This window comes from Coenobita brevimanus, chromosome 60 (genome assembly GCF_032717465.1).
Source record: "Coenobita brevimanus isolate Jiangsu-jjx chromosome 60, ASM3271746v2, whole genome shotgun sequence".
Lineage (NCBI taxonomy): Eukaryota > Metazoa > Arthropoda > Malacostraca > Decapoda > Coenobitidae > Coenobita > Coenobita brevimanus.
Window position 1 is genome coordinate 2,776,526 of NC_137013.1, and position 20,680 is coordinate 2,797,205.

A 20,680-nucleotide genomic window follows, 5' to 3' on the forward strand; every position below is an offset into this window, starting at 1 on the left:
ACACACACACACACACACACACACACACACACACACACACACACACACACACACACAGAGCTCGCTGGTGCAGTGGTAACGTTCCCGCTTGCCAACTGGTGGACGGGAGTTCGCGCCTCGCTCAGGTTGCGATAAGTTTCACTGACGAAGTGGGTGGTTACTGTCCCCCTTGAGCAAGAGGACGGGTGTGTGCGTGTGTGAAGGTTACAGCCTTGCCCTTAGATCGGACTATATGAGCTCTCAGCTCCCTTCAGGAAGGGTAAAAGCTGACGATCACGACCATCAAGTGATCCTGATCGACCCGGTGAATTACACACACACACACACACACACACACACACACACACACACACACACACACACACACACACACACAAACGTTTAAACAGCGAAACAAGCATGAGAACTGCGGACAGTAGTTCTACCGTTGTTGTTACTGCTCCATATGATATAAGGAAACTTAAGGCCACCCCAAGTTAGTGGAATATTTACCATGCGTCCATTAACCCAGGCCTGTATCGCCGCATCACAAATACAGACTCCCAATGTATGCTTTTGGCTCAGATATTTAAGGCAAGGGAGGCTATTCACAATCCCTGAACAGCAGTATTTGGGCAAGAAACTCGAACTATTACAAGGATATGAACTTTTTTGGATCTTACTCAGTTAGAACGCGTCAATCTACAAACCATCAGGCGTTCTTTTCTTGGTTGTACGTTTATCGACCACTTTAATGTAGTTAATGAGTTTCTTTAGTGTTGCAAACTTTAATCTTGTTATTTTTACGTAGTGCTACCTGTGTGTGGATGATTGGCTTCCCCAGCTACAGAAACATCAGAAGTACAGACCACAGTACTTGAAACAACCGATTTGGTAACTGAAAGCTCAGGAACTTTGACTTCAGTAGGCAGTGCTACATGTTGTATTCTTAACATTCCCGCATCTCTTATTCAGAAAATTATCATCATCAGTCACCATCATCATTATCATTACCATCATCCTGACTAGTATGGGATGAGGTGGGATCCCGAAGCAAAGAAAAAGTACAAAAGTGGGAGAACTATGATCGGCATAGCAATTGGATATGTTTAACACTACCATTCAACACATCATTCAAGCCCCCAGACATCTAGCTCTGTCTCAAAAGCGTGATAATCTACATATGTTTATTTCTCTAATGTCTTTGTTGATGCGCTTCTCAGAAAATTACAGAGAAAAATGGTATTAACCCTGCATAAAATTTAATCAACTGACCTACATACCGACACACGAAAAAGTAGAGTGAGTATTGTGACACTAAAGTACTGAACACAGCCGAGGTACACAACCATTTAAATTCAGGGGGTCAGTTCAACATCAGCCGCGTTTGGTTGGCAAGACCGACCTCAAAGTTTTACGATACATGCAAGCCTCTGGGGGGTCCAAGGGGATACTCTAAATGGCATGTAACTTTTGCGTCTGCTCTTGCCACACTCAGCGTTATACTGCCTCAGCGTGACCAGCGAAGGATGTGTTTTATGCCAGTCAGAGGAAATATTAAAGCCATAGCTGTGATTTTTTTTTTTTTATTAAGCTAAATATAATGCATTACAATAATTCCTGCCTCTCTGATTAGTACAAGTATAAAAGTAATTCATATTAAATTCAACATCGCAAGCACTTCTCATTGTAAAGAAATGCTTTATTTGCAATTTAAATTTTAGTGCTTACAAAACCATACGCTGAATGGGCAGATCTATAATGTATCTGTCTATAAATTTGTACCTTTCTAAGTTTCATCATTTTAGCCTCATTTTCACCACGAACATCTTGAGTGTAGCTATTCTCATTGTAGCTATCATTGTTTTGGATATACTGAAGGGTATGTTGGCAGTTTGTGTGATGTTCGGCTTGCAAACATCTCTCTCAGATCAAAATATTATCATCGACTGAAAATTTTGCTTGAACGAAAGAGAAAAACGAAAGCCATGTTTTACAATAGGGAAGCCAGGGCCACGCCAAGCCAGGAAACAGTGTGGAGGGTGTCGTGAGAGGCGGAGCGGGGCGGGCGGTATCAGTTCCATCTCCCACAACAACGTTTGTCTCATGTTCCGCTGCTGGGGATCTGGTGACATTTCCTGCTCCAACAGCTTTCGACATTGTGATGCCACCATAGAATAACGGAATAGTTTTGCATGTAAATAAAGTAAAAAAGATGTTGCTGAGTATTTTCAATCATTCTTTATATGAAACTCAACCTCAGCAGTGTCACATAAATTTAGAGTTTCATTCAAACTATTGTGTGGCTCGATCCATGGCTAAGAATACAAGAAGACTGGACAAGAGTGAACAGGACTTTGGAAAAGACTGATAGATGAGGAATCATGAATAAAAGACTATACACTAAAGGATACTAAGGGATGTATCTATCTATTTATATACATACATATAAATAAATAATATAAATAAATAAATAAATGATTTTCATCACACGTTCATAAAAACGGGTAAGAAAAGCAAAAACAAAGCAGACAAATATTCATGAAAGCAAGCTTTTTACAGGCAAAATAGACAGAGAGAAAGAGAAACAAAAAAACGAGGAGAGATTGGGTTTTCGTTTTGGAATTGACCTTTCACTGGCAGGCAAAGAAAACTAAACTGTTAAAAATTTTCAACTGTAGAAAATGCATCTTTTTTGTACCAACATTCTCAGGCTTATATGCTCACTCCCAGCTAAGTAATTTCGTCTGCTGTTTGCTGGAATGCATACTACAGGTGTCCCGATACCTGTCTACCCTTTAATCTTGAACCAGACATCTTAGCCCAGGAAGGGGTGGCCACGAACGAGTTGCATTTTCGCTCTGTCCTCCTCTATCACTTCACCCTCTCTCCAGCTCATACCCCCCTCACTCATATGCTTCTCCACTCCATCCCTCCATTTCATCCTCGATCTTCTCGGCCCCACCTTTCTTCACCTCATTCACATACTGTCCTAGTCAGTCTCTCATTCTCCATTCTTTTCACGTGGTCATACTACCTCAAGGTACTTTCCTAAGGCTTTCCAGCACATCCACATGAACACCACAACCTTCTTTCACATCCTCAGCTTTGTCTGTGTCTCATGTAATTCCACATGTGTCTTAAAACTCATTTCCACTCACTCTTGACTTCCATCAAGGCTACGAGAAGGGTAATTTATCTGGCAAATAGTTATTATGCATTACATGAGTGTAAAGCGTTTATAAAAGATAAGTGGATAATTTCATTCTTTTGCAGCCAATTTTCCTTAACTAGATGTCAGTATAAGACGATCCTATGGCTCCACATCCTTTCCCTTAGCACTCCTTGTGACTATCACCACACTCGTGTTAATTTTTTGTCATGATGGAGAAATGTGAGTTTTACACCTAGTTATTAAAGTCAACAGAATTTAGTGAAAACGAAATGTAGATATTTTGACCAAAGCACCTTTATAGACAGAATTATACTGAACAAGAAGTGCCAAATCTGGGCTTACTGCATATCGACTGCACGAAGGTCACTGAGGCAGACAAAGACACTTTTGCTAAATCTCAATCTTCCCAGAGAATACGACCCTCAACACACGAATTTACATAAACGTCCCCAGTTGTACTATCGCGAGCCCTAGTTTCTCTACTCACCAGGCTAGTGGGAAGTTGAAACGAGGGCTGAAGAGAAGTCAGGCGAGTGGGCATGGGTAGTCCTACAGTCTGATGATGGTTCACCATTACGGAATGGCCTCACACAGCAAGTCCAGCATTGTCACTGACGCCTACCACATAAGCACAGTATTATGACTGAAAAATTTGTCTTGAAATGCAACTGAAAAAGGAAGGCATTCATATCACTTACGCACTCTACGAATGACTCTCGCTTTCCCATGCATAATGTGAACACGGTTCCTGTCCGAACTATATTTTCCAGAATGTTCACAGTATTCTTGCAGCAGCCTTGAAGCCTGTGATTATTACTACAGTAAAGTAACTACATCAAGTAATATCGTGTTTTATCATTATGCCGATATCGAAACTGTACACACATTCTTCTCGTTGCTTTGGTTCTTTCTCACAGGGCCTGGCCAGTCACTGTTTTGAAAATATCTTGGTGCTTCGAGAGCACTGAGCACTCGGAAAAAGGTAGTTCGGACGTAAACCATATTTTCATCATGGTTTGGAAACCGAGAAGCATTCATAGAATGCGTTAAATTATATGAATGCCTTTCTTTTTCCGTATCATTTCATGTCAGATTTTCTGTCCATGACAGCGATTATGTGGTGAGCGTCACTGACAATGTTGGGCTTGATGTCTGCGAGCAATTCTGCCATCGTAAAGACCAGACTTTTAGACTAACCGTGTCCGTTTGCCTGGCTTTTCCACAGCTCTGACTTCGACTTCCCTCTAGCCAAGGGAGGTAAAGAAACTAGGGATCGCGATGGTACTGTACAGGTGTATAGACACATGCAGGACCCATATACATACAGGGTCTAACCATACCGACCCCAAAACGCGTCGCGTTTGCGCATGACGTCATGGCGAAGACACCAAGTGAGGTCTTCCGAGAAGGGGTTGCCATATAGTGAGAAGTAGACTCAGTTGCTCAGAGGTCACGGCGCCAAACAGGTCACCTCTGTCACCTGCACTTTATTCCATTGTACGTGCCCAGTGAAATAATGCCTGTCAGTTGTGCATTGTTTGGCTGTAACTCTTTACTGAAGAAAGGTGGGTATATAACTTTCCATATTTTCCCCAAAGATGAAGAGATTAGACGTAAGTGGATTCATCTGTGCAAGAGGAAAGACACAATAAATCCGAATACTGCTCGGATCTGCAGCCTTCACTTTGATCACAGTGCTTATAAAAGAAATGTAAAATATGAACTTCTTAAACTGCATATTCCAAAAAATCAAATACGCCTTGAAGAGCACGCCCTGCCAACGCTGAATCTGCCATCAGCTTCATTAAATGTTAAGTCCCTTCCCCTTTCTCTCTCTCTCTCTCTCTCTCTGCGTAGGTGCATATCCCTGTATATGGTGGGCTTTGCTCTTTATAAGCTGTACAGTATATCTCCCCTCACGGGGTTAGTGCTTGCAGAAATGTGGAAAAGCACGTGGTGCATTGCATTTACCAGCCCAGGTAAAATAAATTGAGGCAATTGGCCACCGCACTAGTATGAGTTGCTAGTATTCATATTTACCCACCATTATTTTGTTCTACCCACGTACTGTAGGTAACCATTACTGAGTACCCTAGCAAGAAAGCAGTAGTGTTGAAAATTAAGTACGGTATATCGCAGAATGTATTTGTTTAAAGCAGGTTCGTAACGTAGTAATTCTATCTGGAAGCGTTTGGCAAGAAGTATGTTATCATCCCCCTCCCTCCCTCCCTCCCTTCCAGGTCGCAAAAACAACGGTGCCAGGTCGTTGGAAATGATTTATACAGCCACTTTTCGTTCTCAAAGAGTGAATAATTCGTAAAAACTATATAGCGTTTTATGTACATGAAGCCACAAAGAGTATATGAAATACATTCACATATATTTAGTAGCTCGGATTAAGAGATTTGTTATTTATAATTAACGATTTGGTATCTACGCAGTCTCTCTCTCTCTCTCTCTCTCTCTCTCTCTCTCTCTCCATGATATATGCGGAATATATACATTTGACATACTGTGGCTTAAAACCAGCATAAAACCTAAGCCTTACCAACGGTAATTTAAAAGACAACTGGCAAGGCATTGTCAGTACTAATATATAGGCATGTGTCTCTTCCTACTGAAGTAATTAGCCTTTTTGTTCGATACCGAGTATTTTTCAGGATGCGGGTATTAAACAGAAATTTGGCTAACTCGACACGAAAGCTGCAGAGTAAGATGTCGAAGTTAAGGAAATGAAGCCTGCATAGTAACATATAGTCAATACCGGTAGCAGTACCAATAAACATCCGGTATCATTTATAACAAGATGATATCCATGTATCCTAATAAATGTCACTATTAGAGTATATTGTGTTTATTTGTAAATCATGTACCTTTAAATATGAGAAGGGAGAGGTTAAACAATCATTTGAGTTGAGGAAATGTGTGTGGGGAACAGAGTTGTGTAAAGGAAGCAAGGTGGGAGGGGTGGGTATGGAGGATGACAGACAGCTGCACCTCACCGCGACTTGAGGCCTCCCTCTGAGGTCCCAAGGGAGATGGTGGGTGGGGAGAAATGGGGGGAGTGCCCTGTCTCAAGCGTGACGTCAGTAAATCTGCGTAGTGGAAAGGTGTGAGAAGACCCTATATGTATATGGGTCCTGGACACATGTGGAAACGATGCAGACTCGGATCTTGGTACAGGGAGCCGGCGGTGTATTGGTCAGCACATCCAATTCGCACCTGGAAGGGCCCTAATTCAATTCTTGGACCGGAGAAACTCATGGACAGTTGCTTTCTCCCTTGTCCTTGTTCTCCTAGGAGTGTAGTTAGGGACCTGGACGTTAATTTGATTATTGCCTTTTGAATCCTAAGGGAAAGTAGGATTCGGCAAAAACTGACTGCCTAATGACCCTCGTGTTGTTGACAGCCATTAACACTGGGTTGTTTTTTCTTTTTTTCTTCTAAAAAAAGTGGTTCCTTCTGTAAAACTTTTGGAAGTTCTTTCATAATATGCAGGTAGATTTTGTCTGTTACATTTGATATCCGAAGAAAAAAAAAGTTGAATAATTACACGCATCATGTACTGATTAAATTATACTGCTTGAGACACATAGACATTAGTAACATACAATACTAGAAAAGTTAAATCCCTTACTTTTCACATTTTTTTTTAGTCAACCTAGAGTGATTTAGGTTCATATAAGCTATAGTCTGGTTGGTGTTCGAGTTTGTGCTGCAATCGATTTATCACGTTTCAGGAGCCAGCAGTATTCAGCCATCACACTGCCATTGCACTGCCTGGGTATCATTGCACCATAATGACAGTGTCTTGGTGAGAGCGCTGACCTTGCACTTCACTATACAGAGCTACCGGGAAAATCTTGCGGGTGAGAATTCAGATGGAGCATTTTCAGATTAATTTGCTCTCCTAAATCGTGAAAACTGTTGATCAGAGTCTGCAGCAGCTTTTAGTGATCTGTACGCTCGAATAATTCCATAAATTTTTCGAACGATAGCTTCAAAATCCATCCAAAACTTTTTCAATATATTGCCCATTTTGCTGTTATAACTTGCGTCTTTGAAAGGTAACAAATTTGCCACCCACAATAATGTCAACAATATTTTCATGTTCCTTCTTCTGGGGAACTGATATCCAGGGAACTCAAATGTTTCACAATCTTTCTTGAGAGCCTGAAAGAACTGTTTCATATATTTTCTGAAGTGGTTTTGTTGCTGACCTGGAGTGTGTGTGTGTGTGTGTGTGTGTGTGTGTGTGTGTGTGTGTGTGTGTGTGTGTGTGTGTGTGTGTGTGTGTGTGTGTGTGTGTGTGTGTGTGTGCGCGCGCGCGCGCATCACGTCTAGAGTTTTGAGATATCATATTTTTTCCTTCTTGAAATCTTCATGGTGAGAAATAGCATTCATGAAATATAGCTAATACTCATCTCTAAAATAAAGACAACTAAACGTGACGGAAAACAACGAAAGCATGTATCTGAAATCAGCATGAAAAAGTGCTTAGGAAAAGTGAAGTTTTATCCAGATTTGTAATGTCTCAGTGTATGATATAAGATGGTTGTTGTTTTTCTCCCCCTTCTTGAGGTTCTTCTTTTAATTCTCCTCTCATTTAGCTGGTTATGTTGTATTAAAATGCAGCAGACATTGTTATTACCATCAATCCTGCCGTCACATGAAACATAATGGTATACGTATGTAAAATAATCCATTAGTATTATATCACAGTTAACACCAGACAATATTCAGCTGAGAAAGAGTCAAAGGAATGGGAGTGTTGATACTGTCACCCTCAATCCTCTCGTAGTATAAATATCTCTAGTATTTTATTCCAGTTAACGCCAGATTTTGTTTAGATGAGTGAGTCATAGCAGCTGGGGGTGATAATTGATCGTCAGTACTTGGTGCCAACGAGGTTTTATAATCATTCACTCACCGTCTATCTGTCTGTATATCTATTGCCAGACGCCTTAATCCCGTAAGGGGTGGCCACAAATAAATCGCCTCCATGTCGCCCTTTCCCCCGCCATTTCACTGGGGGTATTAATGTATGGTGTAAACATCTGTGCACGGTGGTGAAGAGGATGCCTTCTTGCAGTGGCTCTGATATAACCGGTTGGCCCCGCTGTCTGGTTAGACAAACATCCCTCAGCTCTCTCCCTATCCCTCGAAAGGAAGATGGTGAACCGCAAGAGGAGAACAACAGCCTGCAGTCCACTGGGTTTGCATCACATGAGCGTGAGATTGCAGCTACAACTAACTACTACAACTCTGGACAATAACACCGATATACATTTGAGTCGAACACACATGAAATTCTTCCGTAATATCCTGAAAACTTAACTGGGCTCTGCAAATCGCATTACTGTATTTCGGAAGTCAATCTTCAGTCTCTCGTTATATATCGTTATGAGGTGGATCAGTATTAATGTCTGCAACTGTTCCCCCCAAATAAATAAATAAATAAACCCCTTCAGTCAGATTACGTATATTTCCTTTTTTGTTGCTGTCTCCGGATCATTATATTAAGCTTCGTACTGATTTTTTAAAACTGATTATACTGTATACACTCTCCTTTGATTCCACTGCAGGACGCTTCCCCAAGTGTGCATAAAGGTTCGAATTCTCACCTCTCTAGCACCTTTTTCTTAGTGATTTTGTATTGGATAAGGCCGGTAAACATTATCTTGTTATTTATGGTGAGGATAGTGGTAATGGGATGGTTTTACAGGAGACAGAAAAGGAGAGTAAAGGAGTAAGAAGCCAATAAATCGCTTAGGAAGAGGTGTTAGGGACCTACTTTAACCGAAGAGAATACGAGCTTAAATTAGCTGGAAGTGGCAAACGTAAAACTATAAGTCTGGTCTTCCTACTTTCTTTTTTCCGTCATAGAAATTAATGTTGTGATTAACGCAAAATTTCTGGCGAATTTTCTGCTCATATCAACAATAGAAAATTTGAGGAATATACTGTACAGTCCTAGGTAAGATCAGATTTTAAAGTTTGAATTCTTGACTAGACTCATGTGAATTTATAATCATCTTTACCCTTTTGTGACTCGAGAAAGCAGAATTGTGGAGAATATTTAGGGTCGTATTTCAAGCTGACCTCGGAGATTTCGCAACACTTCTTCCTCAGCGATTTATTTTGCACATCACACCTCAGCCTCTTGAATCAGGTGTTACATATTTTTAAAGTTTATTCTTGCTCCCTCCAGACGATTATATTTAGTGTAGATATATATTTTTTCGACCTGTTGGTGTTTGATGTAGCTTTCACCAACCTTCTTCACTACATAGGGCTCCGCTAAGCTAAGAATGGTTTGGTGTCAAGACGATTATAACAAAAACCATCACTTTCATGGGCTTAATAACTCTCTTATATGTTACTGATGATGGCTGTGTTGATATGCAGAGAGACATAACACACGAGGGGAAGTACGGCGTAAGATGGAAAATAGATCGCTGATGTAGAGGCGCTACGAAGCTCCTCTCCTACGCTGACTCAAGACACATCACTAATCACAAGGTCGTCATCTTTTGAAACATTCTCCTTTAAACCATGGCTTGTGAATCCTAACTTGTGTTCAGTTTTAGTTCATTCTCTACGATGGCGTCGTTGGTAGGCGGGTGCGGCCATCACTCACTCACTAGGTGTCGTGCTGCCTACACCTTCCTGGGGTGGCTCTACGGTGAGTGCCAAGCCTGTTATCCAGGAAACCGTTTACAGCGCTGCGTGGCAAACATACGGCTTAATTACAGGGTGATGTGGAGTCTACTATAATGCCTTTGTTAACTGGGTGGAGAGAAGCAACTGCGGCATCCATCCAGGAACCTAATTTCCACACTCTTCCGCGGCTCGCTGTATCGAGACGTTGTCCACCGCAAGAAAACATTGATTCACTGCACGGGGTGGCTCTGCAGGGGTGATTGTTACTACTACTACCACTACCACTACCACTACTACTACTACTGCTACTACTACAACAACTACTACTACTACCACCACCACTACTACTGCTACTACGATGTCGTGCATTTGATAATCTTGATATCTCTTGACTACTTTATACAGTTTAAGAGAAATCTTATAATCTGCAGGACTTAGCAATGGTCTTCATCAAGCAGTTCATTACCTGGAACATTTTCAGAGTTAATATGTTGGGCTAATACTCAGAACAGTATCACATAAGAACTTCCTCTGACAAAAAACCTAAGTTAATTCAAAACTAGCACCATAACAAGAGAAAAGAGTGACGTGTTTATTGTAATATCACTCTCCCCTCTCCTTCCTCCCTCGTAATACTCTTAAAATTGTATGGTACAATGCTATAGTATAATTTTTAAATTTAGTATAATAGCAGACACTACTACCCTCTCTGTCTCTGTCTCTCTCTCGCTTGCGCGCGACAGCCCACTTTTTTCAACAGGTGTCCCAGCAGGATAAAAGTACAGTAGGGGGAAATTCCTCATTCCGTCTCGCTCAAGGCATGAGTAATTCAAATTTCTGTTACCCTTTGAGTGGAAATAGGAATTAATATCGAGAGGTCTTTACGCGAGTCAAGAATAAATGTTCCATTATTCCACTGGACACATAATCACACCTATGGGGAATATTTGTTATTTACCTCCCTGACGCATCTTATCATAGAGCATCAATCAGCTGACTGGGAGAAAAACATGCCTAGCATTTTTCACCTCAGGAGTATTACCCACCAGAGGAATGCGAGATGTGAAAATAGTAGCCGAAATTTTGACTACGTCTGTATGCCCTCATTACAGTTAATTCCATAAATTCGATTATATATTGTTTCGCTTTGTTACCGCTACCCACATACGGTTTTCTTAAGCGTAAGAGAGAGTTTACGAACGTGTGGGTTACATAATTAAAGCCTAGCCTTAATGTACTCCTTTAACTCTAACTGGATCTAATATTGCAATATCTCCAATCTGATCACTGAGTTGGAACAAGAGATTAGCACAAGATTATGGTGCTAGTCACAAAGAAGTATTATGGAGAGAATGCACAGCTGCAGCATTACCTTTCATCCTGCCACTGAACTGCGTGAAATAAGCTACAACCACAATCTGGGTCAAGTTAAGAGGAAAAGAGTGTAGCTTCCTTTACAACAAGAGGCTTCCCCTTAGTCTGAGATAGTCGTATAGAGGTAGCAAAAGTCACCGTACTGAAGGGATCAACACATACCCACAACCGCAGCAACCAAGCCTCTGGCCACCCTCGCAGTCTTATCCAGAGAAGGCGAACACTGGCAACTTGTGTGCTTGTTCCGGTAAATGCCAGGCGTTTGCGTTTTCAGTGTAACGCTTTCGTTTTCGTGACTTTCATGAGCTTCAGTTTTTCATCTTGTTTTTATATCATTTTCAATATATTACTCTACCATTTTCACACAGGTTTAAACAAAAATCATGCACACAAAGTTCATGGCAGTTCACCCTTAACGTTTTCTCAGATGTGTAAATTTCTGGAGAACGGAACATCTACATACGAACACCATTTATCCAAGATGACCCACATTTTCTAGCATCGTATTCCGCATTGTTAAAACTCTGAACATCGAACAAACTCTAGTGCTCCATTCCATATACCACCACAAGCTTTTAGGTAGCAAAGACAGGGCCACAGGCGCCTGGGAATGTTCATAGTGCTCTCTGTATTCTTTTACATATAACACTTGACGATTTTATTAGTCATGAGCCTGTGTTAGCAGTGCATACTTATTTTGAAGTACCCGAACGTTAATTAACCATGGAAGGACGTCCATACCCAAAAGAAATTCATATGATAAATTAGCACACAGGCTTCCTAGACTCGCTCTGGTAAGAATAAAATCGTCCGGTGTCAGCTGGACCTGTATAATCGAGGTGTCCCGACCATGAGAGGGTTAGTGATACCAGCATTAATGTTCAGACTCCTATAACTCACTAACATTTGAACAAAATTGTCTACTGTTAGTTGAAATTGACTACTAGGGTAGTCCCGACCGTGAAAAGGGTATGAAATTATTAACACCCAGACTCTTCTGACACACTAAGTTAAATAAGGTGTAACAAAATAATAGGGTTGTCTGAATCATGAGTTAACCCAGAGTGACCTAACTTAAACAGGAAAGCCACACCTTTCCTTTCCACACGAGGCATACACACAGTCATTATAAACACTGATAAAATAAATGAAGGAAATACCGGTACAAAATAAATGAATAAATAAACCAATATAAATAAACATATGTGAATATAGATACACACATTTTATATATATATATATATATATATATATATATATATATATATATATATATAATGTATATATATATATAATGTGTGTGTGTGTGTGTGTGTGTGTGTGTGTGTGTGTACAAGCCAAAGATTCTAAACGGAAACCTGACAACTGCATCTGGAAATAATGACCGATTTTTAACGCCTTCGATACATTGACGTCTTTCATATTTTCTTCTCCCACCTACAAGATGGTTCGGTTTTACTTAGGAGAGTTTTCGAGCTGGAGAAGCTAGATACAGCCTCCTACAGCGTCTTCACTACGAGACATGGACGTCACTAAGAACATGGACTTCATTACAAGGCACGTACGCATCGGGCAGTGGAATAAGAAAGTATGCCATCGCACTGAAGGGGTTATGAGTGCCCATTCATCGTAAAGGTTCCACAAGAAGTGTTTTACCTGTGGAATTAACAAACAAAAATCTGTAAGCCAACGATCATTTCGAGATGCCTGGACACACTGCGTTTGAAAGACTGGAGATCATAGGAAGCAGGAAATACAGACAGAGGGAGACAGTTCCAGAGTTGACCTGTTGCATAAATGAAGGACTGGAAGTAACGGTTAACTCTTGCATTAGAGAGTCGGACAGAAAAGGGGTGAGAGTTTGCTGCTATACGGGTGCTACGCGCCCGTCATAGAGGTGGAGGAATGCATGCAGACAGTTCAGAGGAAAAGTGACCATTGAAGTAGCGATAGGAAACAGATAAAGATGCAACAGTGCGACGAAGAGACAGAGGTTGAAGGGAGTCAGTGAGAGGGGGAGAGTTAATGAGACGAAATGATCGACTGTTTATGCTTTTAACTTAGTAACGTTACCCAGCACTTTAGAACCAGAGAGAGAGAGAGAGAGAGAGAGAGAGAGAGAGAGAGAGAGAGAGAGAGAGAGAGAGAGAAATACTGACAATAAAATTCACTGATGAACAGATTAACTCTCTATCGCAAGAATTGGCTAAGATCTTTCGTGACTTGCTGTCCTGGTGAGAGTACTGCAATAAACATCATACAGTTTCTCATTCGGCTGGAAAAAAGGATTGGGTGTGTTATGTGGGGCACCTCCACCAGGGCCAAAACAGGAAGTGGGTCAACAGGGCCTCCCACATCTCGCCTTACACCTCACTCCTCGGCCTCACTCACTCCCCGCCTTTGACTCCTATTTCTCCCTGCCCTCACTCACTCCCCGCCTTTGAATGTTTCCGTCCCTCATTTCACTTTACCTAACCCTCTCCACGCTTGCATGTCTACCTTTTATTATAACTGTTTTTTTTCGGCGTGGCTTACGATTAATGCATCTGTGAACTTTGGGACATTTCTCCATGGCAAGCAAAATCGTCTGTTTTTAAAGTCAAACAGGTTGGTCATCCTAGAGTGATGGCGTTGCACTATAGTTCCAAAATAATAAACAAAACAACAAAGAACAGTGTTGATGAAAGGGGGACGAACTAATAATATTTCTGTCACCCACTGTACTGTATAGGTTGGTTCAAATACTAGAAGCCTCTGCCACTCCACCGGGCGATTTCGCGTTTTCTGTTGGGACGGGTCTGTCAGCGTTATCAAGGTCTATCTTGTTTATTTTTTATTTCCTGCTTCCGTTGCCACATCCACGTCGAAACCAACATACCGATTCGTACCCAGAGCGCATTTAACATGGCAAGTTTCTAGTGGGGTGTTATTTATGGACCACCTTGTACCTCAGTGCGAGCAATCTAAACTCTTCCAAATTGGCGCCATCCATTCCCATTACGCTCCACTGCACATGTCTGGTTTCCGTACTGCCAACATTTCTCAAGTCTTCAGTGAATGATAGTGATTCCATACTTATTTGCCATCCATCCTCGTCTATTTGCCTGCCTGTTTACATTCTTTCAGTCATCCCTGCCTTGATGTCTGCCTAATTACTGCCTTCCGTCCCCTTTTCGGTCTTCCATTTGCCTGCTCGTTTCTATTCCTTTGGTCTTCCCTGCCTTCTACCCTGTTTCCCTGCCTTACCACTCTTTTAAAATCCTCCTTATTTCTCAGCTTTCCCGGCATAATTTCTACGTTTTCTTGCTGCTTTCCCCCCCTTTTCCCCACCAATATGCTGCTTTTTCCTTCTCAACCCTCCCATTTCTCCATTTCCCTGCTTTTCTTCCTTGTGACCTATTTTCCTACCTTCCTTTTTCCCTGTCTGTTGTCCCTACTCTTTCAGCCTTGCCCAGCTTGCCCTCATACCTTCCTACCTACTTTGATTTGTAGCTGTTTCCTTGGTTTCCTGCTTTCGATTTCCCTTTCCTTCCTCCCTGCTTACCTACTGCCCTCCGCCTGTCAGCCTTCACCTCGCCTGCCCCCACACCTTGCTGCCTGCGTGCGTGGAAGCCTGTGGAGCGTGGTGGGGTGAGGGCGAGGCCTTGGGAGTAGCACACCGGGTCATGTAACTATCGCCCCGCCCTACCCAACCCCGCCCTTTCTCCGCACGTCAGAGAAAACACGAATTTCCTTTTCTGCATCATGTTACCACGTGATGCGATGTTATAGCTATACCCCATTTACTTTAACTTGGCCTAATATTGCCGTCTCTCCATCTTCAGTGCCAAGTTGTAACAACAGATGAACATTAGAGCATGATGTTAGTCACAAAGAGGTGCCATGAAAGGATGTAAAGCGCTATTGTGTTTTTCTGTCACCAAGCAACGTAAAATGAGCGACAACAGGACGAAAAGCTCGGCCAATTTAAAGTAAAAAGAGCACAATTACCCCAGTACTCTTAGGTTTCCATGACTCATCCTCAGTTGAATGAAATCGTCAAATGTTTAACTGGAATATAATGTTCAGTCATGTGGCCAACGCCCCTCCCCACTCTCCGTCTCACCCCACACCACAGAAAATGGGAAACTCGTTTTCTTTCGTAAACCCTGCCTCAAATATTCGTCGATTTGAGCTAGGTTAGGAGGGATTAGACATGGGAAGGTTAGTTTAGTCTGCCAAGATTAGGTTAGGTTAGTCGGTTAGAATTAAATGAGGTTTGGCTAGGTAGGTCTCTTAGATTTAAGTTAGGGCAAGTTCCTGTATTTCAAATTAAGCTAGTTTTCGCTGGGTTAGGCTTCGTTGGTTTGTTAGGCTTGGGTAAATCAGATGAGTGTCACCGGTAAATAAAGAAGCTCTCATACCAGGAAGAGATAATCTAGTGTGCTGTGCCGAAAGGACTTATAGTACAAAAATATTCCAGGTTGCCCTCACATCTTGCTTCCTGCTTGGCAAAGGGGCGGGAAAGGAGGTCCGGATGATGATGATTAACAAATGATTCCCTCTTATAATAAACTTTCTTTTGTTGGAAGGGTAAGAGATACGGAAAGATTTTACACTCTTCTTTCCCTGTCCTTCCTCGTGATATAAATAACGGACATTATAATTTTTTTCTCGTAACGATTTCTCTTTCTTTCTTTTTTTTCCCGTAACGATGATTTCTCTTTCTTTCTTTTTTTTCTTTTTCTCTTTTTTTTAAGCATAAGATAAGACATGGGAAGACTGACTCCTCGTTGTTTACATTGAAATCATTAATATCTTTTATAATTTTCCTGTCATATCAAGCCTTTTTCTTTTTAGTTCTCTTTTTTTCCTTTCTCTTTTGGTGCCAGATGGTGCAATTGATAGAGTAACCTGTGGCCAAGGCACCGTGGATCAATTCAAAGGAGTTTTTCTATCATGTTGAAGCTGCCAGGGACGTTGGTCAGGCCCCTAGCCTTAGATTTTCAGGCCTAATGGCAACCTACCCCTTCGTTCTGCAGGGCGCCAAATGTAGTCCTAAATAATTTTCATAGCTCTTCTCGTGACTAGCAACAAATTCCAGTGTTTATCTTTTATAACAGTTTAAAAAATGGAGCCTTGCAGTCTTACCTAGCTTATATTCTTGTCCTCTCTCTCTCTCTCTCTCTCTCTCTCTCTCTCTTATGGGAAAGAGAAAGAGGTAATGTTGAAAGACTATATTCTCCTTTTTAGCGTCCTTCCTGAGAAATTCTAATCACAATTACCTCAGGGAATGGATTGTAAGCTTGTTTGAGACGTGCCTCTGGGCGGGTGTTTGAGGGGCGTGGTGGCGCGGGTGACAGGGCGAGGCCTTGAGCGTGGAAATACTAGGTCAAGCTGCCATAGTCCCCCCACCCCCGACCCTCCTCCTGCACCAGAGAGAACGGGAAACACGTGTTCTATGCGATGATATCCTGTGTTATAGTTTGTTCTGCATAACACTCTGGACATCCTATAATTCACCACCTGCTGGATATGTTCGTCTGATGCTATATAAAACAGGATCCTGCACTCCTCTCTCTCTCTCTCTCTATCTCTCTCTCTCCGCACAACACGGAAAACGGGAATCTCCTTATCTCACGCCAAATCTGGGCCAGACTAGTGTTGTTTTAAAGCATTTCGTACCACCCTTTCCTCAGCGATTTACTTTGCATATTACACCAAAGCACTCTCACGGTCCTCTGAATAAAATTTCCTATTAACTGGAGAATAAAATACTAAAGCTATCCCGACCATAAGGGGGCTAATGGAAACGGTGTAATATATATAAGGTATTTCGTAACACCCTTTCCTCAGCGATTTATTTTGCATATTACACCAAAGCGCTCTCATACTCCTCTGAATAAAACTTCCTGACATTAACTGGAGAAGAAAATACTAAAGCTATCCCGACCATGAAGGGGCTAATGCCGATGGTGTAATACATAAGGCTCCTAGACTCACTCCCAGCTGAATAAAATCGTCTGGCTGTACGTACAATAGATAACCAGGCCAAGTGAAACCGCCCAACCCAGCCACACCCCCCATAGAAAACGGAGATCTGGTTTTCTTTTCTCGTTGCTTGGAGATATTTCCTAACACCTCTTCCATGGCGATTTATTTCCACAGCGATACGTATATTCTATTTTACACCTTATCGTCTTCAACAGGATAACGTGTTCTTCCACTTTCTTGTTGTCACTTTTTTTCTTTAACTGAAACTCTCTTCCCTATCACCCAGTACTTGGCCTGTTCCCCAGCCTTCCTTCCAACTTTGTATGAAGCCTCACAACAGTTTTGGTGATTTGTTTTTCAGTCACACACACACACACACACACACACACACACACACACACACACACACACACACACACACACACACACACACACACACACACACACACACACACACACACACACACACACACACACACACACACACACTCAAGCACAAACATACACACTCACACACAAATTTCTTACCTACAAAAATATTCAGCTTACGACAGTCTTATTAATCTTGAGCAATAAAACTATCCTTCCTTAAACCCAACACGACTTCCAAAGGTGAACGAAGTCTCCTGCTGGCAATATAATTCAAGGAAACATGCCTCCTCAGAGTCTTGGGGTTAACTTCGTGGAGATCTATCTATGTATATTATAACGATCCAATTTCTGTATGTTTGTTGGTTTGCCCATTTGTTACCGTACCACAGCAAAAACTGGGCATTGTAGCTCAAGTTTTGTCAGAACAAGGTACCGCTAAAATGCTCTAACTTGAAGAATAAAACAATTTCCAGTCCAATCGGACCGCCTGTTCCCTAGTTATGACCCATTTCTGGCCTTTTGACATCGAGCGGCTTCGGCGGCCTTTAGGCGGATCACTTTCCTTGTGGGCATTGAAGTTACCGTAACACAGGCCTTTTGACATCGAGCGGAAAGCCCGGGGAAGGCGGCCTTTAAACAAGTGCTCGTTAGTTCAGCTTATGTCACGTTATTAGATGGAGAAGTAGACGACAACACTGCTTTTCAACTCTTCCAGTTCACTTTTTCTTGGCTATGCTCTCTGAAACTTGACCTAAAATTGCCATCTCTTCTTCATGAATGTTGAGTAGTAACGGTTGATTTAGAATATGATGCTAGTAAAAAAAGATGTCATGGGAAGGATGTAGATTCATAGCATTGCCTCAGTATGGCGCAGAGGTTCACGAAATGAGCTGCCGAAGGACGAAAATCTGGGTCAAGTTAAAGGGAAGGGATTATAGCACCGTGTTCTTGTTAAAGCTGAGTGGTAGAATAAGGTAATACTGCGGCTCTACGTTCTTTCCATAGCACTTCTTTGTGACTAGCACCACGTATTTAATTTTTTGTTACACCTCATGGAAGAATGGCAGTAGCTGTACATCCCTTCCATAGTAATTTCTTTGTGTGACAACCAATATTTTTCTTGTTAAAATATTGCTTCAGATCAGTGACAATAAGATAATACTAATGTACAGTTCTAGATAATTTTCATAGCTCTTCTTCGTGACTAGCAACAAATACTAGTGTTCATCTTTTGTTACAGTTTAATGGCAGAAAAAGACAATACTACCGCTCTCCATCCTTTTCATTGCACTTCTTCGTGATTAGCAACAAATTCTAGTGCTCATCTCTTGTTCAATGGCAGGATAAGACAACACTACGGTTCTACATCCTATCAATTGCATTTTTCTGAGACCAATATTATTTGCTAGTGTTGATCTCTTGTTGAAATTCACAAATCAAGGTGGAGAGGTGGCGATTTTAGGCCAACATAAAGTGGACAGACTATAGATGAGGTAGTGAGTTTGCACAGTCATCTCATCTTTCATTCACTCTCTGTTCTTCCTTCAGTGACTGTTGTTCAAGTTATCCCCCTTGTTCATTTATTCACAGCTCGTCATTAAGTCACTGTTATTTGTGCTTTTAAAATCACTCTTCATATGATTATTAATATTCATTATATCATTGTTGCTCAGTTTCACTGCTTTTTATCTTAATCAGTGTTGTTCATATACCATTGTGTATTTAATCACTGCTGTTCATTTAATCACTCGTGTTCAAGTGAACAATATTCAGTCATTAATCAATTTAACAGTTCCATCACTAATCACTATTATTTTGTTAATCGTTGTTCTGTCAATCACTTCCACTGAATGAATCATTTGATTTAAACAGTCATTTCATTACTCACTGTTCCCTTAATAATCACGTCAGTCCACCTAATACTCACTACTACACTGCATACACAGTTAGTTCAGGAAGCTGGATACAGGGTCGTGTTCTCGTTGGCTTGTGAGATACCGTAACACCTCTCCCTCAGTGATTACTTTTGCATGTTACACATCCATCTCCCTATTATCAGAATAGCTCTTGAATACTCGTACACCTTAACCCCCTCATTTAGCGGAGTAGCAAGCGTCTGGCCTTGGGGGGAAGGGATAGATCGTTGTTGGAGGGTAGTGTGGTGTGTGTGTGTGTGTGTGTGTGTGTGTGTGTGTGTGTGTGTGTGTGTGTGTGTGTGTGTGTGTGTGTGTATATATATATATATATATATATATATATATATATATATATATATATATATATATTACTCACCACCATTATATCACATGAATCTTCATTATTATTACAACACTTAACAATAACTGCTATTACGACTCCGATCGGAATTGTAGCACAAAACACATCCGAAATAGCCTACTTTGAAATCCAAGAATATGTAAATGCTGATAAAAAAATTAGTCACAGATACACTGCAAGCTATATTTTATTGATGGAAATCTCACGTACTGTATGACTGATTTGAAATATTTATTTTTGTAAAAGGTATACAGACTACATATACAACGAAAGAAGGTGGTGGGTCTTGGCACACACATTCTTCCTCCTAAATAGTTACATACAGTTACTGGTTATAAAATCGTGGGTGTAGCTACACGCGCTTTTGGAATGTTAGCTATACAGTAGTACATGTTGTAGAAAGTTTAGTAATATGCAAGGTCCATACTCAAAATAATCGTGTAACAGTTATTGGATGTCCAACTCACCAATACTCATAAAGGCTGTTAAAATGTACAGACTCAACATTGCCAGCGCTGAAAAGAGAATGCTTCAGAATAATAAGTAAATGTTACAATTAATCAATCAACATTGTACAGAAAGATTGACTCGTGTGTGTGTGTGTGTGTGTGTGTGTGTGTGTGTGTGTGTGTGTGTGTGTGTGTGTGTGTGTGTGTGTGTGTGTGTGTGTGTGTGTGTGTGTCTTTGCAGGGCTTAATTTTGTTGTTATGATGGCCGAAAGCTAGGTTATAAATTATTAATCCACGTTCATATTTTGGATTCTTGCTTGTTCAGTTCTCACTACACCGACACCATTAACTAGTGGCCTGAGTGTGAGGGGGGGGGGTTCTGGCGTCAGCAAATTGTGTTAGGTGGTCGCGCCCCATG

General features: G+C 41.3%; 1 protein-coding gene across 1 annotated transcript in view; it reads left to right on the plus strand.

Annotated features, from left to right (window-relative positions):
• The first annotated feature begins 9,757 nt into the window (after window positions 1–9,757).
• The window catches only part of LOC145403101 (uncharacterized), a 49,111-nt gene continuing 38,188 nt past the window's right edge, over window positions 9,758–20,680 (plus strand). The window contains exon 1 of the mRNA XM_080274931.1: window positions 9,758–9,839. Within this exon, the coding sequence (XP_080131057.1) occupies window positions 9,758–9,839 (82 nt within the window). The remainder of the gene's footprint in view (window positions 9,840–20,680) is intronic.